The following is an 18459-nucleotide window of genomic DNA, read 5'->3' as shown; positions in this document are numbered from 1 at the left end:
GGAACTTTTGGAAATCTTTGTCGTATTTGTGGGAATCTAGAAGGTCCCACACCTGCATAGGGTTTCACATTTGCCTCAGTGCTGTGCACATGCTAAGGGAAGACCTGAGAAGGCCCACAGAACTCTCCTCTGTCTGAATTTCAGGCTCTCTGCAAGCAGGAAGTGAAAGCTCAGCTAGACTTGTAAACTGTCTGCTGTAATGTTGAAAATATGCCTCAACACATACACAGAACCCCTTAGAAAAGTCCAGGTGACTTACTGGTTTACAGCATTTAAGATCATTTCTGTCCAATCATTAGTTGACCACTAAGCTAACAGAGCAAGATTTCAGGGGCTGCACAAGACAAATCGTACAGACTTTACAAAATTAGTTCAAGTAAGTTCCTAAGCAAATAATTAGCAACAAAACAATGCAAACAAACCCTAGGCTGAGGCCAAAAACTTTACAATTTTGATGAAAAACATTATTCTTCACACTTAACAAGCTCATTGAACTCTCAGTAGGAACTTTGATTCCTGGCCTATGAGACTAGGTTAGCACTGGTCTCATAGTGGTCCCACTTCTGATTCTGTAAAAGAGATTTATTGAAATATGACTACATCCATTTGTAAGTATTATATATGACTGCCTTTGTCCTACAGTAATAGAGATGAGTTGTGATAAAGATCTCAAGGCATGTAATATCTGAAATCTTATACTACCTGGATCTTTACTGAAAACTCAACTCCTATGTTAAAGCAAGTGAATTTATAATTAAAAATCTTTCCAAGAAGAAAACTGCTGGACCAGGTGGCTTTGCAGGTGAATGCTATCAAACATTTAGAAATTATATATTCTACACACACGTTTTAAGAAAACAGAAGGGGAGAAAATACTTCCCAACTTGTTTTATGAGCCTAGGATAACTCTGATACTAAAACCTGGGAAAGACATTACAAAAAAATTAAATTACAATCCAAAATCCCTCATAAACATAGGCACAAAAATCCTTAACCAAGTATTCTCTTCCCCTCTTCAGCTCAAGCTGGCCCAGCCCCTGCACATTAGAATGCCAGGCCACTAATTGTGAGCTGGAGCCTTCTCTTCAGGTGCCGTGTTACTGATTGCAAAGGAGCCAGGGATGCATCATTTTCCTTCTCGGGAATTCAGTTTCCCTCTGCTGACATTACAAATGTCCAGTGGGTGCCCTCAACGTCTCATGTGCCTTCCTTTCCATCTCCTCTTCCACGTCGTGTACAGGGATCTTTCTTTCTCCTCATCTCTGTCCTGTACTCTCAGAGAACGAACAGCTAATCCTTGGGCCTGTGGTCTGTGAGGGAGGATAGCTGAACCTTAACAGGGATGAAAGAACATGCATTGGTGTGCAGAAGGAAAATATTAACTGCTATAATATTTTATACCAACATAAGAAAGAAACTAAAGTTTACTAATCTAAAGAATAAGCATTGACAAGAGTATATCATAAACTTACAAATATGCATACAGAGTTGGTGCATGCTCAAAAAAACTTTCGTCTGATAGGTGTGCACAGAATATATCCTTGAGGAATATTCCACTAAGGATAGGAATTCTAGGACCCAGTGATAGCCCAGGCATTCTTCTCTGCTGCTACCAGGTGCTCTCCTCATCAGGGAATGGTGCTCATCTTCCCACAGCTTGTAATACAGAACTTCTATTGGTGTGGACAGGCGTTATCAATCCCACATGGTCCTGGGGAGTCCCCATGTGCCAGTTCTAAACATATGGACAGATACTAATCTCTCCCCTATTTGACAAGAAACTTACCTTGCTACTGGTCCTACTGTTAAGGTAGTGAATGAGTGACAGGTTTACATAGATATTGGTGTTTAATCTTGGTTAGCATTTTGTATCTAGTTATGATCACTGTCATCTCTGTGCTCTATAATTACAATATTAAATGTATCTTGGAATCCTCTTGGTACAGTCTTATTGTCCACCATACAGTAGGTCTTGTTCTCTACTTGGATATTGGCCAAGCATTCCATTTGCATTTTGACCATACTCTTTTTTTTTTTTTTTTTTTTTTTTTGGAGACAGAGTCTCGCTCTGTTGCCCGGGCTAGAGTGCTGTGGTGTCAGCCTAGCTCACAGCAACCTCAAACACCCAGGCTCAAGCAATCCTTCTGCCTCAGCCTCCCAAGTAGCTGGCACTACAGGCATGCACCAGCATGCCCGGCTAATTTTTTCCATATGTTTTTAGTTGTCCAGATAATTTCTTTCTATTTTTAGTAGAGACGGGGTCTTGCTCTTGTTCAGGCTGGTCTCGAACTCCTGACCTCAAGTGATCCTCCCACCTCAGCCTCCCAGAGTGCTAGGATTACAGGCTTGAGCCACTGCGCCTGGCCCATAGCCTTGATCTTGATTAGGATTTTGTATTTTTTTTTTATTTCAGCATATTACGGGGGTACAAATTTACATATATTGCCTTTGCCCCACCTGAGTCAGAGCTTCAAGCGTGTTCATCCCCCAGACGGTCTGCACCACACCCACTAGGTGTGAGTATACCCATCCCCTCATCAGCTCTCCCACCTGCCTGACACCTGATGAATGTTACTACTATATGTGCACATAAGTGTTGATCAGTTAATACCAATTTAATAGTGAGTACATGTGGTGCGCCTTTTTCCATTCTTGTGATACTTCACTAAGTAGAATGGGCTCCACAACCTCTGTGGAAAGTAATATGGAGATACCTCAAAGAGCTAAAAGTAGAACTACCATTTGATCCAGCAACCCCATTACTGGGCATCTACCCAAATTAAAAAAAGATGTTCTGTATCTGGTTTTGATTCTTGTCATCTACTGACTGTTCCATGTGGATATGAAATCTGCGTTGGGATCCATCTTGCTGTCTGCCTTGTACCTCACATTCAAGTGGTTTTTCTTTCCTACTTGGATATTGGTCTGGCATTTCATTGGCATTTTGGCCATGCTCTTGAACTTCATTGGGGTTTTGTGTCTGGTCTTGATTCTTGTCATATACTCCGGGATCATTTTGGATAGGAGAAATGTCTTAAGATCCATCTTTGGTTTGCTCTTAGTGTGTATGACAGAGCAGGACTTATTCTGTACATGAATGTTTCTCTGACATTTTATATTCATTTTGGTCATGCCCTTCATCTTAATTAGAATTTTGACTCTTGTTTTGATCTCAGTCATCTACTAACTCTTCAGTTTGGATAGGAAAACTGCCTTGGGATCCATCTTGTGGCTCACCTTGTTGCTCATGCTAGAGTGGGGTTTGTTCTTTCCTTGGTCCATGATCCAGTGGACTTTCTTCTGTATTTAGATGTTGGCCTGGCAGTCCCTTTACTTCTAGGTAATTCCCTTGATCTTGATCAGGATTTAGTATCCCATTATGATCACTGTCATCTACCTACTGTACAGATATGAAAATGGTCTTCGGATCCATGCTTCTGTCTGCCTTGTTGTTCACAATTGAGTGGTTCCTGCTTTCTACCTGGATGTCATCCTGATTTTTTCATTTCATGTTGTGTATTCCAATCATATTGGTTATATTTTTGTTTCCAGTCATGATCATTGTTATCTACCTACTGTTCAGGTTGAATACGACAATGCAAACTATAAATTATCAATGAACATGTGTCAGATAAAGGGCAAATTCATGATCATATTAAAAATTCTTTCAATACAATAAAAAATCCTCCAATAGAAAAGTGAATGTCAGAGATGAAGAGAAGTAGTCATTTCAAGAACTAGTAATACAAACAGTTAATGCATGTATGAAGTCAACTATATCCTCATTCATAGTTAAAGGAATGCAGATCTATAAGAATACAATTCCTTTTTTGACCTCTCAGACTGATTTCCCACTACTGATTTCTGGCAAGTTCCTTTTATCTGTGGCCTCAGTTCTAGTTATTGTAAGTTGAGCCATTAGTCATCTGACTTGGTAACTCTTGTTCTAGAATAACAGTGTGAGGAGCTCCATAGAAGCACTCTGCACCAGACAACCATCATTAATACAAGTTATTTTTGAAAATAATCATTGGAAGTCTCTGGCAATTCTCCTAAGGGACATACATTTATTTTTAAAATCTACTGACCCTGCAAGCAGCAGTGATGGTCTAAGTCATTGGAGCCACAACCCACTCCTTACTCACCACCCCTAACTCAGCATGGTGGGAACTCCACTCTTGGCCAAGAAATGGGGATTCTCTGTCCTCCTATCTCCCTGTCAAGGGTTATAATATCTCTCCAGGAGTGAAAAGCTGCCAGCACCTCTCAACCCCACTCCCAGGTCATGTTGCAGAGGTTGAATTCCAGGTCAGTGTGACCAAGAGGTAGGGGGCTGCACTTTTCCACCCAACACCACCTGTAAGGTGGAGGCTCTACCACAGGCACTGCAGCTCAATAATGCTGGACTCCCATAGCCCTTGGCACAGCTCACTTGGAGGGCAGAGTTTTCATGGCAGTGAATGTATGCCAACAACACAGGAGGCGACTGCTGTGCCCAGAACTCTGCTTATAAAACAGGACTGTCCCTCTGACAAAAGTGGACCACTATCTCCAAAGCAGCTCCATAGAAGTAGCTCATTGGTTTTCCAAGGGTGAGAAGCAGACTATAAGAACAGAGAGCTCCAAAGTTCTCCCCAAGGAAGTGACTTTATTTGAAACATAGTGTGAGATATTTTCAGGTTAAAGGCAGTCTTGGAAACAGTGGAATTCTGATGGTAAGCATTGAAGAGGAGATTGGCATTTCAATGACAGCAAATCTAATGATTATTGAAATTGAACATACCATCTAGTAAAGTAGCATTGGAGAATTTCCAGGAAAATACTGATGATAAATTGTCATGGAAGAGGGAGTTATCTATGACATGTTTTAGTGTCACCAAACTTATCATGAAGTATGTGAACATAATTATAGCATACAGTACTGGTGAAGGAAAACACACACATGTCAATGGAAGAAAAGAGAAACTCAATGCCAATGGGAGTTTAATGAACGATAAAGGTGAAATTCTACATCACCAGAGAGGTGCAGGATAATTCAGTAAATAATGTTGAGACAGTTTGCTGGCAGTTCAGGGGAAAATACTGATTTTATACCTCACCCATTATCTCAAAGAATGTCAAGAATTTAAACAGATAGATTGAACTCTAAAAGTACTTAAGAAAACGTGAGTGAAGTTTAGTAGAGTATTGACATGGAGATAACATTCTGAAGACAATTGATATCATTAACCACATACAAATAATCAATATTTTTAGGGAAAAATCATACATTAAGAAAAACTCAGAAATTTGGAAGTATATGAGTAACAGGCATCATGGGAATAAATATATTCCATAGTATTGAAAAAACACTTGCAAACAATAAAAAGCAGATCCCCTAATAGAAAAATGAGCATGGACCATGCATATATAATTTACAGAAAAAGTTATGCAAGTAGCTAATACATACATGAAAATAAATATAACCTCACCCATAAGTGAAGAAAAGCAACTTCAAACAAATATGTAGTTACTTTCTATCTTTTTTAATCTTTTTGCCTGTGAGACATTCGCCATTACTGATTTGGGCATCTTGCATCTGCCATTGGTCTCTGTCTCAGTTATTGTAAAATGAGTATCTGGGTCTATTAGGACCCATCTTGCTGTGAGAAAGGCTCCAGGAACCTTAGCATAGATGTCTGCCAGGTGAGGGGTGAATTTGTGAGACGAGCAGAAAGAACAGTAGGTATCAGTGTAAATGAGGATACTAAGTGTTAGTGGCAGGGTTGGCATTTTGTGGAGTGTCAGTTTACAGTCGAGATCCTTTCATCTTCAGGGCCTCCCCAAACCCACATCTTTCTTTGATCCCACACTTGGCTTGGGTCATTCTATTATCCTGAAATTCCAGCTATCACTGTGCTTTCTGGCTCACGCCAAATGACTCCATCGACCTATCTTTCCTGAAAGGTTATTGGATCCTCCTGCCTTGGTCAATGTCCTGTGGAAAGAGAAATAACATACATCAGAACCGGTAGTTCCCACCTCTGACTCTGCCCCTGTCCCCTAGAGTGGACTTTGATGGCTCCCTTGGACTCCAGTTTTCCCATCTGCAAGATGAGAGTGTTTGTCTGGAGTATGTCTGAGGGACTTCCAGCTTCCAATTCAATAATAGGTGGCTCAGGGCACCCATTACAAGCTGAGAAGCACCTGGTGCCTTGGCTTGATCCTTGTCACTCTGGACTCCTGGGGACAGTCACACATGGCTGCTTAGAACAGAGTCTCCCCATCCCAGGAAGTTCTGGGCAAGGAGGGCCTTTGAAGTGGCCAAAAATTGTCCAAAGATTGTCCCCTTGTTAAGCCCCTGGGTACACAGAGAGTCTGCAAATATGACATCAGGGATTTCAGTCTGAACAAAATCTCCTTAGCTGGAGAGCTTTCCATCTCTAGGAGAAGCATGGCATTAGTTGAGCTGTCCCCAGTAACCATATGTTTCCTGACTGCACTGCCCATTCTGTGTGTGAGTTACCATTCTAGCATCTCTGGGTAATTTCAGAAATATCATGAAGCTCCAGAACTTCTCATATGTCCCATCATTTTTGATCTCTCCTCACCATACATCCAGGGACGTACATGTGTTTATAAGGCAGTAGGTGGATTAGAGAATCCAGCCAAAGGCCCTGGGTCGCTACTGCCTTCAATCTCCACTTCCTTTTTACACTTGGGTGATGTACGGGCCAGAGGCTGGGGCTGGAACACACAGTGAAGGATGGGGGTGCGCAGTAGCTGCTCAGGTGCTCACAAAGGATGAGAAGGGTCGTGTGGATGACTTTCATGTCTTGGCTTCTAAGCATACAAACACCATTCCTATAACCAGGGAGTTCCCCACCATGTCAGACCTGGGAGTGGGAGGCTGAGCCAGGACTCTCACAGCATCTGCAAAGTCCACCTGCCGGCTTCCTGCCTTCTTGGCAGCCAGCACATGTGCACAGGTACGGGCTGTAACAGTGAGGGGCACATGCTGAGTGACGGACTGAGAACAGGCGATAGCAGCAGATACAGAGATAGTAGGAAGTGAGAATTCACTCCTGCAGCAGTGGCATCAGTGGCTGTGGCATCTACTTCCAAGAGGGGGTTGGAAGTGGTGTCCAATTTGGCAATGTTGGCTGGGCAGCTGTGGGATCTATGTGCCCGGGGAAAGCCCTGTTGTGCCCTGTTGTGATTTGAGAGAAAATGTGGGACAGGAATTGCTGAGGAATGACTGTGCCCATAAAAGCACTCAGCAGAAGGCAAGGGAGGACAAAGTATCATCTCGTGTGGGGGAGCTGAGGATAAAACCTGTGATTAAAATATGAGCAGAGAAATGGATTAGGCCCATTAAAGATGACTTTGTAAAATAAATTACTGCTGGTAGAGAAACTATGAAATAGGTATCTGGACATCTTACCCAACAAGAAAAAGCACATTCTTAGGGGCATTCTCATGGTGATTAAGGAGTGTGGCCTTCTATTTTCAGAGGTGACATTTCTGCTGTTCCCATGCACCTGCCAAGCTGGGGAGAGCCTGGAGTTTCATGGGGAGTTTGGAACCCTATGAAAATCCACAGTGTAGGGGGTAGTTGTGTGCTTTGACTGCCCTCTCTGTGGAACTCCTGTCTTATGTTTTCAGACCTCCCTATTTGAGGTCATCTTAGACACTTGATGAGTGACACAGCTGGCCTCCTTCTGCAAATACAGAGCAGACCAGAGGGTCAATTTCCTTCACCCCTGATACCTAGGGCTGTGCTAATATGCTCAGCAAATGTGATGTCCCCACCTGGCACTTTAGATCTCCTTGGAGTGACCCAAAGCAGCAAGGACGAAGGGGCATTCTCTTCCAGCACAGGGTAGGGCTGTTGTCCACAGCAACATCCCATTCCAGGGGCAGCGGCAGAGATGATGGTCCAGGACTGCAGCAGCCGTGTCCACATCACACAGTTGCTGATGGTGGTTCTGGCTGCGATCACGCTGCCTGCACGCTCTTATTTCTTACAATGCCCCTGAGTGTGAATCATTAGCTTTCCCATTATTCTGTGAACTGGGTTGGGTTGGGTTGGGTTCTTTTGCAGCTTGGGCTCTCCAGGAAGCTGGAGCAGATACAGTTAAGGGTGTGAGTTTCATTGTGAGGTCAGACCTGGGAAAGTGAAGTAGAAGAAGCAGGACTGGGCAGAGGGAGCCGTCACCACGCCGACCTGACCACAGCCCTGCCAGCCCAGCAGGGAGCTCTGGAGCAAGGATTTTCCAGCAGAGGAGTCCTCCATTGGGTAGAACAGGATAGACTGTTGTACCCCAGCCTCATTCTGCCCTTGGCTGGGGCTCTGGCTTCTCTATGATCTGATGCCAGACACTGAGGAAGTGCTGAAAAAGCATTGGCTGGCAGTGGTCAGCTGACAACACTCCACACAGCTGGGCGACCAGGTGCTTCTTGAGGGGGCTCTCAGCAGCGTCTCTCCCCACCAGCCACAGCGCTCCCCTGGTACTTTCGGATCCAGGCTCTGCACACACAGGGGAGCAGCTCCTCCAGGGCTCTGGTGCGCTCTCCGTCTGTGGGAAACCCTAGAAGACAGAGGGGACTGGGGCACACGACAGCCCCAGCTTCTGCAGCTGGTGACAGGACTGCACCTGGTCCTCATCATCATCCTCCTCGACTCTTCATTCTAAAGTCCCTTTGTCCTCAGCTCCCCTCAACTCTACTCTCAGTAGCTTTCCTGGTGGTGTAACCGAAAGCCTCATCCCTCGGGGTAACCATACCCTTCTCAGGGTAGGATGGCAGTATTTTTGCATTCACAGCCAAAAAAAATAAGACAAAATGATACAAAGAAGCCTGTTTCTTTCCTCTTTGCATCTGCACTGCTCTCCTTTAACTGTGTCCTGACCTGGCCTCTCTTAGTACCAGTTCAAAATTAAGATAAATCTTTTCTGAATGGTTGAACAGACCAGTTATTTAATTTGCCCCTTAATTCTCGTGATGTTTGTTGCAGTCTCGTTTAGTAAAGCTGAAACGTTATTCACCACGAGCCTTTAAAATTACAGCCTCTGGTGTATATCAGTGAAGATGGCTGTCTCAGCCCTCACCCAAACCACACTCAGGCAGGTGACAACCAGCAGCCTCCTGCCTTGCTCAGGCTCAACATCCTCAGGACCATGGTGGTTGGGACAGCAGCCAGGAGGAGGGAAAGGAAGCTAGTCTGCAAAGGAATCTCAGGATTTTTTTCTATTTCAATTGTGATTCCTGTATCACCTTTTATATATTTATGCTTCCTTTTTATCTTGGTTACAGTAGCTAGTAGTTTGTCTACTTTGTAAATTCTTTTACTAAATAAAATTTATTTTCATTAATTATATCTAGTGTTTACTGAATATATTTATGCTTTTGTCTTTATTATTGTTCTCCTTTGGTTTACTCTGTCCTTTTCTAGGTTGTTTTGTGTTGAATATTTGATTTATTTGTTTTCAGTATTTCTGTTTTATTAATACAAACATTTAAATCTATGACTTGTCCTCTGGACTTGTAAATCCTGTTTCTTTTTTGTCCATTTGTTCTGTCTTGTACTAAAATAGTGTGTTAATTCCTCTGTTGTGAGTGTTCATTCATCTATATTTCTTCCTCATAAAAGTGTTTGCTGTGGCAGATGGTGCTGACATACTTATAAGTCATATCTCTAGTGAGAATTGTGGCTTTTAACATTTAAATGTGTCCTTTTTGTCATTTGAGCAACAAAACAAATTATAACACAAAATACATAGTACATCCCTGTGAGAGCACACTGATGTCAACAGACAATTGAATAAGCAAATAAATGCGGGAGAATACACAAATCTCTGATATAGAATAATTTATGTAGTTACTTTTCCTTGTGGAGTTTCTTAAGTAAGGGCTGTGCGTGGTCACTGTCTTCCAGAGAGTGCAGTGTGGAAAGAGAGGGGGAAAGGGCGACTTTATAGCATGAAAACTGAGCAGCACTGCCTCAGCCAGGGGTCAAGGTCAACATCATCAAGAAGAAGTCATTTTGAACTTGGTACCCTTGATATGATGTGATAAGAAGGTCACTTTACTTCCGTGGTCTTCCTCCAAAAAACCCATAACCAAACCCTCACCATCAGCAAAACATCAGACAAACCCCAATTGAGGGACATTCTATAAAACAGCTAAGCAGGACCCTTCGAAACCGTCAAGGTCTTCAAAAACAAGGAAAGTCTGTGACACTGTCACAGCCAAGACGAACCCAAGAAGACATGAGAAGTGAATGAAACGTGTTATCCTGGATGGGATCCTGGAACAAGAAGAACACTGGTAACAATGTAGGCAACACGAACAAAGCATATTAACTATGACTTCAGTTAATAATAGTGTTCTAATACTGGTTCATTCATTGTGACAAACGTGTTCTAGTAACGTAAGGTGTTCTCAGTGGAGGGACGCTGTGCTAGAGCACCGGAACTCGAGCAAACGCTGGATCTACCGGGACTCTTTTTTGGAATTTTTACACTTAATGTGGACATTCTCTTCAAAGAATAAGTTTATTTCCATCCTATGCTCTCCATCTCTCTTTTCTATTCTTTACACACATATTTTTGAACCCTATTTTGCTATCTGAAATGGGTAGAGGCAATAGTGTAAGTGAAATCTTCATTGAAAATTGGCTGTTATTTCCATACATGTAATTTGAAGTTTTAAATGTTTTCTGATTACTGATTATGTTGTAGGAATGGTTTTTCCAGTGTTGCCATGAATGAGAGAATTTCATTCTTTTTTTTTTTTTTTATGGCTGAATAGAATCACTTTGCGTTTATATACTACATTTCTGTTTTCATTTGTCTGTTGGTTGACATTTAGTTTGATTCCGTATCATGGCTGCTGTGAACAGCGCTCCAATAAACATGAGAGTGCAGATGTCTCTCTGACATGCTGATTGCATTTCTTTTGGATGTATTAATACATCCATTAGAGGGATTGCTGGATTGTACAGGTAATTCTATTTTCAACTTTTTGAAGAACCTCCATACTGTTTTCCATAACGACTATCCTAATTTACATTCCCACCAACAGGGTATAAGAGTTCCCCTTTCTCCACATTTTCATCAGCATTTGTCATTTTTCTCTTTTTGATAATTGCCATTCTAACTGTGGTGAGGTGATATCTCACTGTGGTTTTGATTTGCATTTCCCCGGTGGTTTGTGACACTGAGCATTTTTAGTATATCTTTTGGCTCTTTGTATGACTTCTTTGAAGAAATGTCTATTCAGGTCTTTTGCCCATTTTTTTTCAAGGACTGTCAGGGGACTTCATCCCCTAGAAGCAGCAGAGAGGAAGTTTAGAAGAAGCAGCTCCCTGTTTCTCCCCAGAAAGGGTTTATGACACACTCTTCCAGTGGCTACTTAGCGGCCTCGCTTCTAATGAACTTGCATTGGGGAATTAAAGGGTCAGACAAGGGTTAACCTGAGGCCAGCCTGAGAAACAGATAGGCACTGCTCAACTTTCTCCCCTGGCTTGCCTTAGTGATAACTAGGTCTATTAATTCCTCCTGAATGGGGTTTGTTCACATATCAAGTGCCAAAGTTTTACAGCTTCCACTCGAGAAACTGTATCCTAAATCTCCCAGCTCTGGAAGCAGAGAGAACTGGCATTTGTGTTTCTTTAGACCACAGTTAAAAAGTGGCAGCTTCGTATGGGTGTTCAACCACATCCAGGGGCATCAGGTCCCAGGCGTAGTGCAGAGAAGAGGCATAAGAAACACAGCACCCTGTATCTCCCCAGAAGGGGTTCATGCCATGGATCAGTGCCCCAATTTTTAGAACTACCTCCTGAAGGACTTCATCCTGAACCTCTTAGATCTGTGAACAGAAGGGACCAGGCATATGTCAAGCAAACACCAAAAAATAATACAAAGATAAGTAGCTAAAAAGAAAATAGAGGAAATAAGATGGAATACTAAAATTATTCAATTAACACCAAAAGGGCACAAAAAGTAGGACCAGAGGAATAAAGAACAGATGGAATAAATAGAAAAAACCCAGCAAGATTATAGTCTTACAATTAAGATGTAGGAACTGAGTCTCAAAGAACTTAATTGGCCAAGGTTGTGGGAACAAGTGGTGGGAAGCAAGGTTCATATGAGTTGCACCAGAGCATGATACAGTTATGATTCTGGTAGAAGTATTAAAGCTTTATGAAATCAAATGAATTAATTTTCTCTCTTATACTAAATACTTTTTAAATTGAGAAGGAAAGACTAACAAATCAATTAAAAATGAACAAAGGAAATAACAAGTTTTCAGAAAAAAATATGTGACCCTTAAAATATGAAAAGATACTTAAAGTATTATAATTCATGATAGAGAAATGCTAATTAGAAACTTCAGTGAGGTATCATTTCTCACCTATAAGATTGATAGAAATCTAAAAATTAGACACATACTCTGTGCATGAGGCTAGATGGAAACAGTCATTTTCATCCTCTACTGGTGGGAGTACAAAATGGTACAACCTCTATCCAGGGAAATAACGACAATACTATCAAAATTTTAAATGCATTCAACATTTGTACTAGCAAAGTACAAAGTTTCTACTTCTGGGAATCTAGCCCACAAGAAAGAGAGCCAAGAAAAGTCACATGTGATATAGTTTATAACAGCAAAAGATTGGAAACAACCTAATAATGCAGCAATGTGGGCTTATTGAAAGTTAAGGAAATCCGGCCGGGCGCGGTGGCTCATGCCTGTAATCCTAGCACTCTGGGAGGCTGAGGTGGGCGGATCGTTTGAGCTCAGGAGTTCGAGACCAGCCTGAGCAAGAGCGAGACCCCATCTCTACTAAAAAAAATAGAAAGAAATTATATGGACAGCTAAAAATATATATATAGAAAAAATTAACCGGGCATGGTGGTGCATGCCTGTAGTCCCAGCTACTCAGGAGGCTGAGACAGGAGGATCGCTTGAGCTCAGGAGTTTGAGGTTGCTGTGAGCTAGGATGATGCCACGGCACTCATTCTAGCCTGGGCAACAGAGTGAGACTCTGTCTCAAAAAAAAAAAAAGAAAGTTAAGGAAATCCATAAATGATTTTCTCTGCAGCTTTAAAACACATACATACACACACACACACACACACACACCCATTAACTCACCAAGCAATCCAAGAATTAAAATGTTACTAATAACTAATAACATACCAATCCATGTCCTTCTCACCCATCCAGAATGTTTTCTTCTCTCACTTTCAGAGTTAACCACTATCCTGAATTTTCTCATTTTTATGTGCCCCTTTTTGAGCTTTACTATGTATATAAATATGCCTAGATAATGAATTCCTTAGTTTTCCTTGGTTTTGAGCTTTAAGATAAGAATATAATTCCAAATATTATCTTTGGGTACCTGTGTTTTTATTCAATATTATTTTAATTATAGTCATATTGTGCATGGCTGTATTTCAATTATTTGCACAATTACAGAATATTTCCTTGTATTAATATGTCATAACATATTTATCCAGTATCTTATTACTGGTAATAGGGCTATTCCAGTACTTTGTTGTTCTCTGTTTAACTTTTGTGAACATTCTTGTGCATGTTTCTTGGTAAACATGTGGGCATATTTATCTTACTTACATATTTAGGAATGTAATTGTGGGACCATGGATTATATGTATGTTCAATTTTACTAGCTGATGCCAAACTGATTTTCAAATAGGCTGCACCAATATAGACTCTTACTGGCAATACATAAGAATTTCTTTTCTACTACAAATCAATAAGAAAATAACAGAGATCCCACTTAAAAATGGGCAAGATAATTGAATAGAAAAGGATCACCAAATGGACAGTAAAAATGTGAAAATGGGCTCCACTTCACTAGTCATTAGGAAAGTGCAAATTCAAATCACAGGGAAATCCCACAAGATGCCCACCCGAATGGCTAATGAAGAGGCAGACCATACCAAGTACTGACAAGGTTATGGAGCAACTGGAACTCACACACATTACTGGTGGTAGTGTAGGTTGGTTCAATGATATTGGCAAGCTATTTGCAATATTTACAATAGCTGAATGTACTTATGCTCTGTGATCTGTGCTTTGTGATCTAGAAATTCCATTCCTAGCTATATGCCCAAAAGAAATGCATACTTATGTTCCCCAAAATATATGTACAAGAATGTTCATAGCAATACTATTTATAATAGCTAAAAACTAGAAATAGCCAATGTACATCAACAGTAGAATGAATACATACATTTTTGCACTTTTATATAATAAAATTCTATACAGCAATGAAAATATATGAACTACAGGTGTAGGCTTCAAAATGGATGAAGCTCAAAAACATAATGTTAAGCAAAATAGGACATATGGGAAGATGATACCTTAAGAAAATAATACCTTAGGTTTCACTTACATAAATTTTTTAAATATATAAAATTGAATCTGTAGTTCAGAATCCAGACAGAGATGGTATAACTCTAAAGGAAAGCAAGGGCTGATTACCATAAAATCCAGGAAAGTGGTTATCTCTGGGGAGGAGGGAGAGTAAAGCAGTTGGGGAGGAATACGGGGCATAGATACGGTAAGTATTAGTAAATACAGCTAGTTACCTAGCTGTTCATTTTAATGCTATTTTGTAAAGAATATAGGCATGTTCTACACACTTTTTTGTTCATATGGTTTACTGTGCAATGAGTGTTTTTTTTTTTTTTTAAGATAGCCCACAGACTTTAACATTCTGATATTTCTATCTCCCTTGAAGTTTCAGGCTTGGTGGGCATGGGGGCCTGAGTCTAAAGAGACAAAGGGTGGGATTTAACCAATGGTTTACTGTCTAACAATTAGTTTGCCTTACCCCCACCTCAGCTCAGTGACTTTGAGACCTCAGGTTCCGTCCCTGACAACACCCAGCATCTGGGTATTCATTTCTATTGCTCAGAACTTTTGGTAGCAATGACAGAATACTAAGTCAGACTTCCTCAAGCAGAAGGCCAGTTTATTGGTTTCTAATCCACCTGTGGGAAAGGTGTGGGAATTATTGCTGTCAAGGTGAAGGAGAGGAAAAGGCTGCTGGTGCTTTCAGAATCTCTTGTTATCATCTTTTCTCTGCTTTTCTCAGTTTATTAGGTTTGTTCTTCTCAGACAATTGATCTCCACCCCTAGATTGGAACCATAGCTCCTGGAATTCCTTAGTTCATACAAAGGTCCCACCTTTACCAAAAGCAGGGACTTCCTTCTTCTCCTTACTGCCCATTCAAATAAAAGACTTCAGTAGACCAGACAAGAGTACACAAACACACACACACCTGTGGCCGGGGGTCAGGCATTCATGATTAGCAGTCCCCATTAGACTCACCACTTAATGGTACAAAGGGATGACAATTCTTCAGAAGAAACAAGGTGCTGTTCTAAGAGAGGGGAAGGCATGCTGGACGTGTACACTGTAGATGCCCTCCTGACAGATGACTTGTGCTTTCTTCCCTTTATTCATCTGAGTGTTTTCTCCCTGCCCACTGTGATTTCAAGGGCATCATCCCCTTTCTGACCTAGAATTCCCTTCCAGTCACTTTCTTGGTACACTTCAGAGCCCACCTATGAAATGGCAAAGTGCAATAATTAGTCATTAGACGTTCAAGACAAAATTTCCTGACACAGCTTTTCTCAGGACCAGGGAAGAATGAAGGAAGATTCCAGTTTGATGCTGGGAGAGGTGCAATGATAGGGTAGGTCTGGGTGGGGTTTTTAGGAGCAGGGCATAATGGGGTTTTGAAATCAAGACTGGATCTACCAGTGACTTGATGATTAACCTTAGGTGATTCCTTTGTCTTCTGGGGACTCATAGTCTTTCAAACTATGAAGAATTTGGTTGCAATGGTGCGTAAGGGCCAGCCAGCACTACTTCTGCATGAGAAAGTGGAGCAGCTCTTGCGGCTCTCAGGGGTGATGTGACATATTATCTGTCACATTTCCCTGTGAATAATCCTTGGGGAAAGCCCCAAGGTCCCTCCCAGGATGGAGGTGGGTATTTCCTGGTAGAGCTGAGGAAACATCTGCTCCCTTGTAAAACCTCAGCCCCACCCCTGGTGCCAGGCCAAGCTGGGGCTACATAAAGCCAGCCTTGGCCTCAGCTCTTATCCAAACACCTTCCCGACAAGATGAGGACCAGCAGCTTCTTGGTCCTGGCGGTGTTCCTCATCCTTGGGATGCTGGCAGTAGAGGCAGCTGTCAGAGGTGAGTAGACAGGAGACCTGATGGGGCTGGGTTGGGTTGAGGAGAGGCTCTTCAGGAGCCCCTGGGTCTGGACAGGGAGCACTTCTGGAGCAGTAGGCAGGACTGGAGCCCACGCTTCAGCTTCCTGGCCATTGCCGTTGTATCCAGAGAAAGCAGGAAGTCGGCCAGCAGACTCCACGTGCTTTCCACCCAGTGATGGAGATACCAGGACTGTTTGCGGAAGAAGTGTTGTTAAGTGGCCTTGGCCTCAGGTGTTGATACTTGTGCAGAATGTGCAACGAAGTGACGAGCCCCAGGCTTCTGGGCCCTGGGTGTGGACTCTGTTCCCTGCTTTTCTGCTTCATTAAAGCACCTGAGTAATCAGTCCTCTAAGACTCCCGGCCACAGACCAGTACCGGTCCATGGCCTGTTAGGAACTGGCCCCATCACCGCCTGAGCTCTGCACGCCCCCATCTGTGGAAAAGCGTGTTCCATGAAACTTAGGAACTAGGCCACATAGCAGGAGGTGGGCGGCGGGTGAGGGAGCAAAGCTTCGAAGCTTCATCTGTATTTATAGCTGCTCCCCACCACTTGCATCACTGCCTGAGCTCTGCCTGCCCCCGAGTGCCCCCCCATCCACGGAAAAATTGTCTTCCATGAAACCAGTCCCTGGTGCCAAAAAGATTGGGGACTGCTGCTCTAAGAGGAGGTTAAGAAACAACAGGATGTCAGAAAGCATGCTGTCTGAGGACCCCTATTTTACAAAAGGAGGAAACTGAAACGTAGAGGGAAGTGAGGAATTGTCATGGCAATTTGCAGTGCCAGAAGGGAGCTCAGGTCTTCTGGCATGTGGCGCAGGGCTCTTTTCCTCTCCACTAAATTTCCTCAGAAGTGACAATGTGTCCTCACTGCTGGGTGTCACCCCAGTCTGGCCTCCGCTCCTGAGAGACTCAGCGTGGAGGGAGGGGAAGAAACACTAAAGGGAACTCTGGTCCTGTAGACCCTTTCCCCAAAGAGAAGGGAAGTGACTTCTGAGAGTGCAGCTACCCCAGCTACCTGGGTGCACCTCAGGTCATGGGTTGGGGGATGCTGCAGTGGGCAGTGGCTGGACCTGGGGGAAAGACACAGTATTTGGAGCATACTGGGTCTTGATGTGGGCCCATTTCTTTTAACAGTTCCCGTTAAAGGTCAAAGCACTGGCAAAGGTCATGTTCCGGTCAAAGGACAAGATCCCCTTAAAGGACAAGCTTCAGGAAAAGCTGACGATCTGGTCAAAGGGCAAGATCCAGTCAAACGTCCAGGCCTCACTAAGCCTGGCTCCTGCCCTAACATTCTGTTCCGCTGCGCCATGCTCAACCCCCCCAACCGCTGCGGGAGCGACACCGAGTGTCCAGGGTCCAAGAAATGCTGTGAGGGCTCTTGCGGGAGGGCCTGTTTGAATCCCCAATGAGGTGAGCACTGGCTGGAGGGAGAGGGGTCTCCTGAGGACACAGAGACGGCTGAATGGTGGGAAACAATCCCATATTGGTGGGAGGGAGGATATGGGGAGGTGACAGAGAGATTGAGTGACTAAAGGGTCTCAGAGGCTATAAGTGGGGTGCCAAGAGGGGTGACCCTGCCTCCTCATTGCTTCTGAGTGCTTTTTTTTTTTTTTTTGAGACAGAGTCTCACTCTGTTGCCCAGGCTAGAGTGCCCTGATGTCAGCCTAGCTCACAGCAACCTCAAGCTCCTGGGCTTAAGCAATCCTTTGCCTCAGCCTCCCAAGTAGCTGGGATTACAGGCATGCGCCACCATGCCCAGCTAACTTTTTTTCTACATATATTTTTAGCTGTCTAGATCATTTCTTTCTATTTTTAGTAGAGACGGGGTCTCACTGTTGCTCAGGCTGGTCTCGAACTCCTGATCTAGAGCAATCCTCCCACCTCGGCCAGAGTGCCAGGATTACAGGCGTGAGCCACCGCGCCCGGCCCCCTCTGAGTGCTTTGACCTGCAGAGTCTCATCTCTCTCTTCTCTCCCACCAGGTGGAATCTGTCCTTGCTGTACCTGTCCAGTCCCCAGGGCTGCAGGCCCCCATCTGATCCTAGGTCTCTGGAGCCCTCCCCATCCTCATCCTGCCTGTTTGTCCTTCATTCAGGATGCCCAAGCCTGAGCGGCCTCTCTCATCCACTGTCCAATAAAGACCCCCTTCTGCTCCATTTGTTTCTGGCTTCCATGACTTCAGGGTTCCTGCAGCCTCTGAGGAGACGGGTGTAGAATTG

At 43.2% G+C, this 18459-nt stretch overlaps 1 protein-coding gene across 1 annotated transcript; it reads left to right on the top strand.

Moving 5' to 3' along the window:
* The first annotated feature begins 16145 nt into the window (after positions 1 to 16145).
* PI3 (peptidase inhibitor 3) lies at positions 16146 to 18269 on the top strand. Its single transcript, XM_069496259.1, has 4 exons — positions 16146 to 16221; positions 16724 to 16726; positions 17376 to 17651; positions 18223 to 18269. Exons 1-3 carry the CDS (start codon positions 16146 to 16148, stop codon positions 17648 to 17650), a joined length of 354 nt encoding a protein of 117 aa, XP_069352360.1. The 3' UTR covers position 17651; positions 18223 to 18269.
* The last annotated feature ends 190 nt before the right edge of the window (positions 18270 to 18459 follow it).

Source organism: Eulemur rufifrons, chromosome 20, assembly GCF_041146395.1.
Source record: "Eulemur rufifrons isolate Redbay chromosome 20, OSU_ERuf_1, whole genome shotgun sequence".
NCBI classification, from domain to species: Eukaryota; Metazoa; Chordata; class Mammalia; order Primates; family Lemuridae; genus Eulemur; species Eulemur rufifrons.
The sequence above is the reverse complement of the archived record's forward strand: the minus strand, read 5'-3'. Positions and strand labels throughout refer to the sequence as shown.

Excerpts from the sequence above, each read along its gene's own strand:
- PI3 (XM_069496259.1), top strand. The coding sequence starts at position 16,146 with ATGAGGACCAGCAGCTTCTTGGTCCTGGCGGTGTTCCTCATCCTTGGG.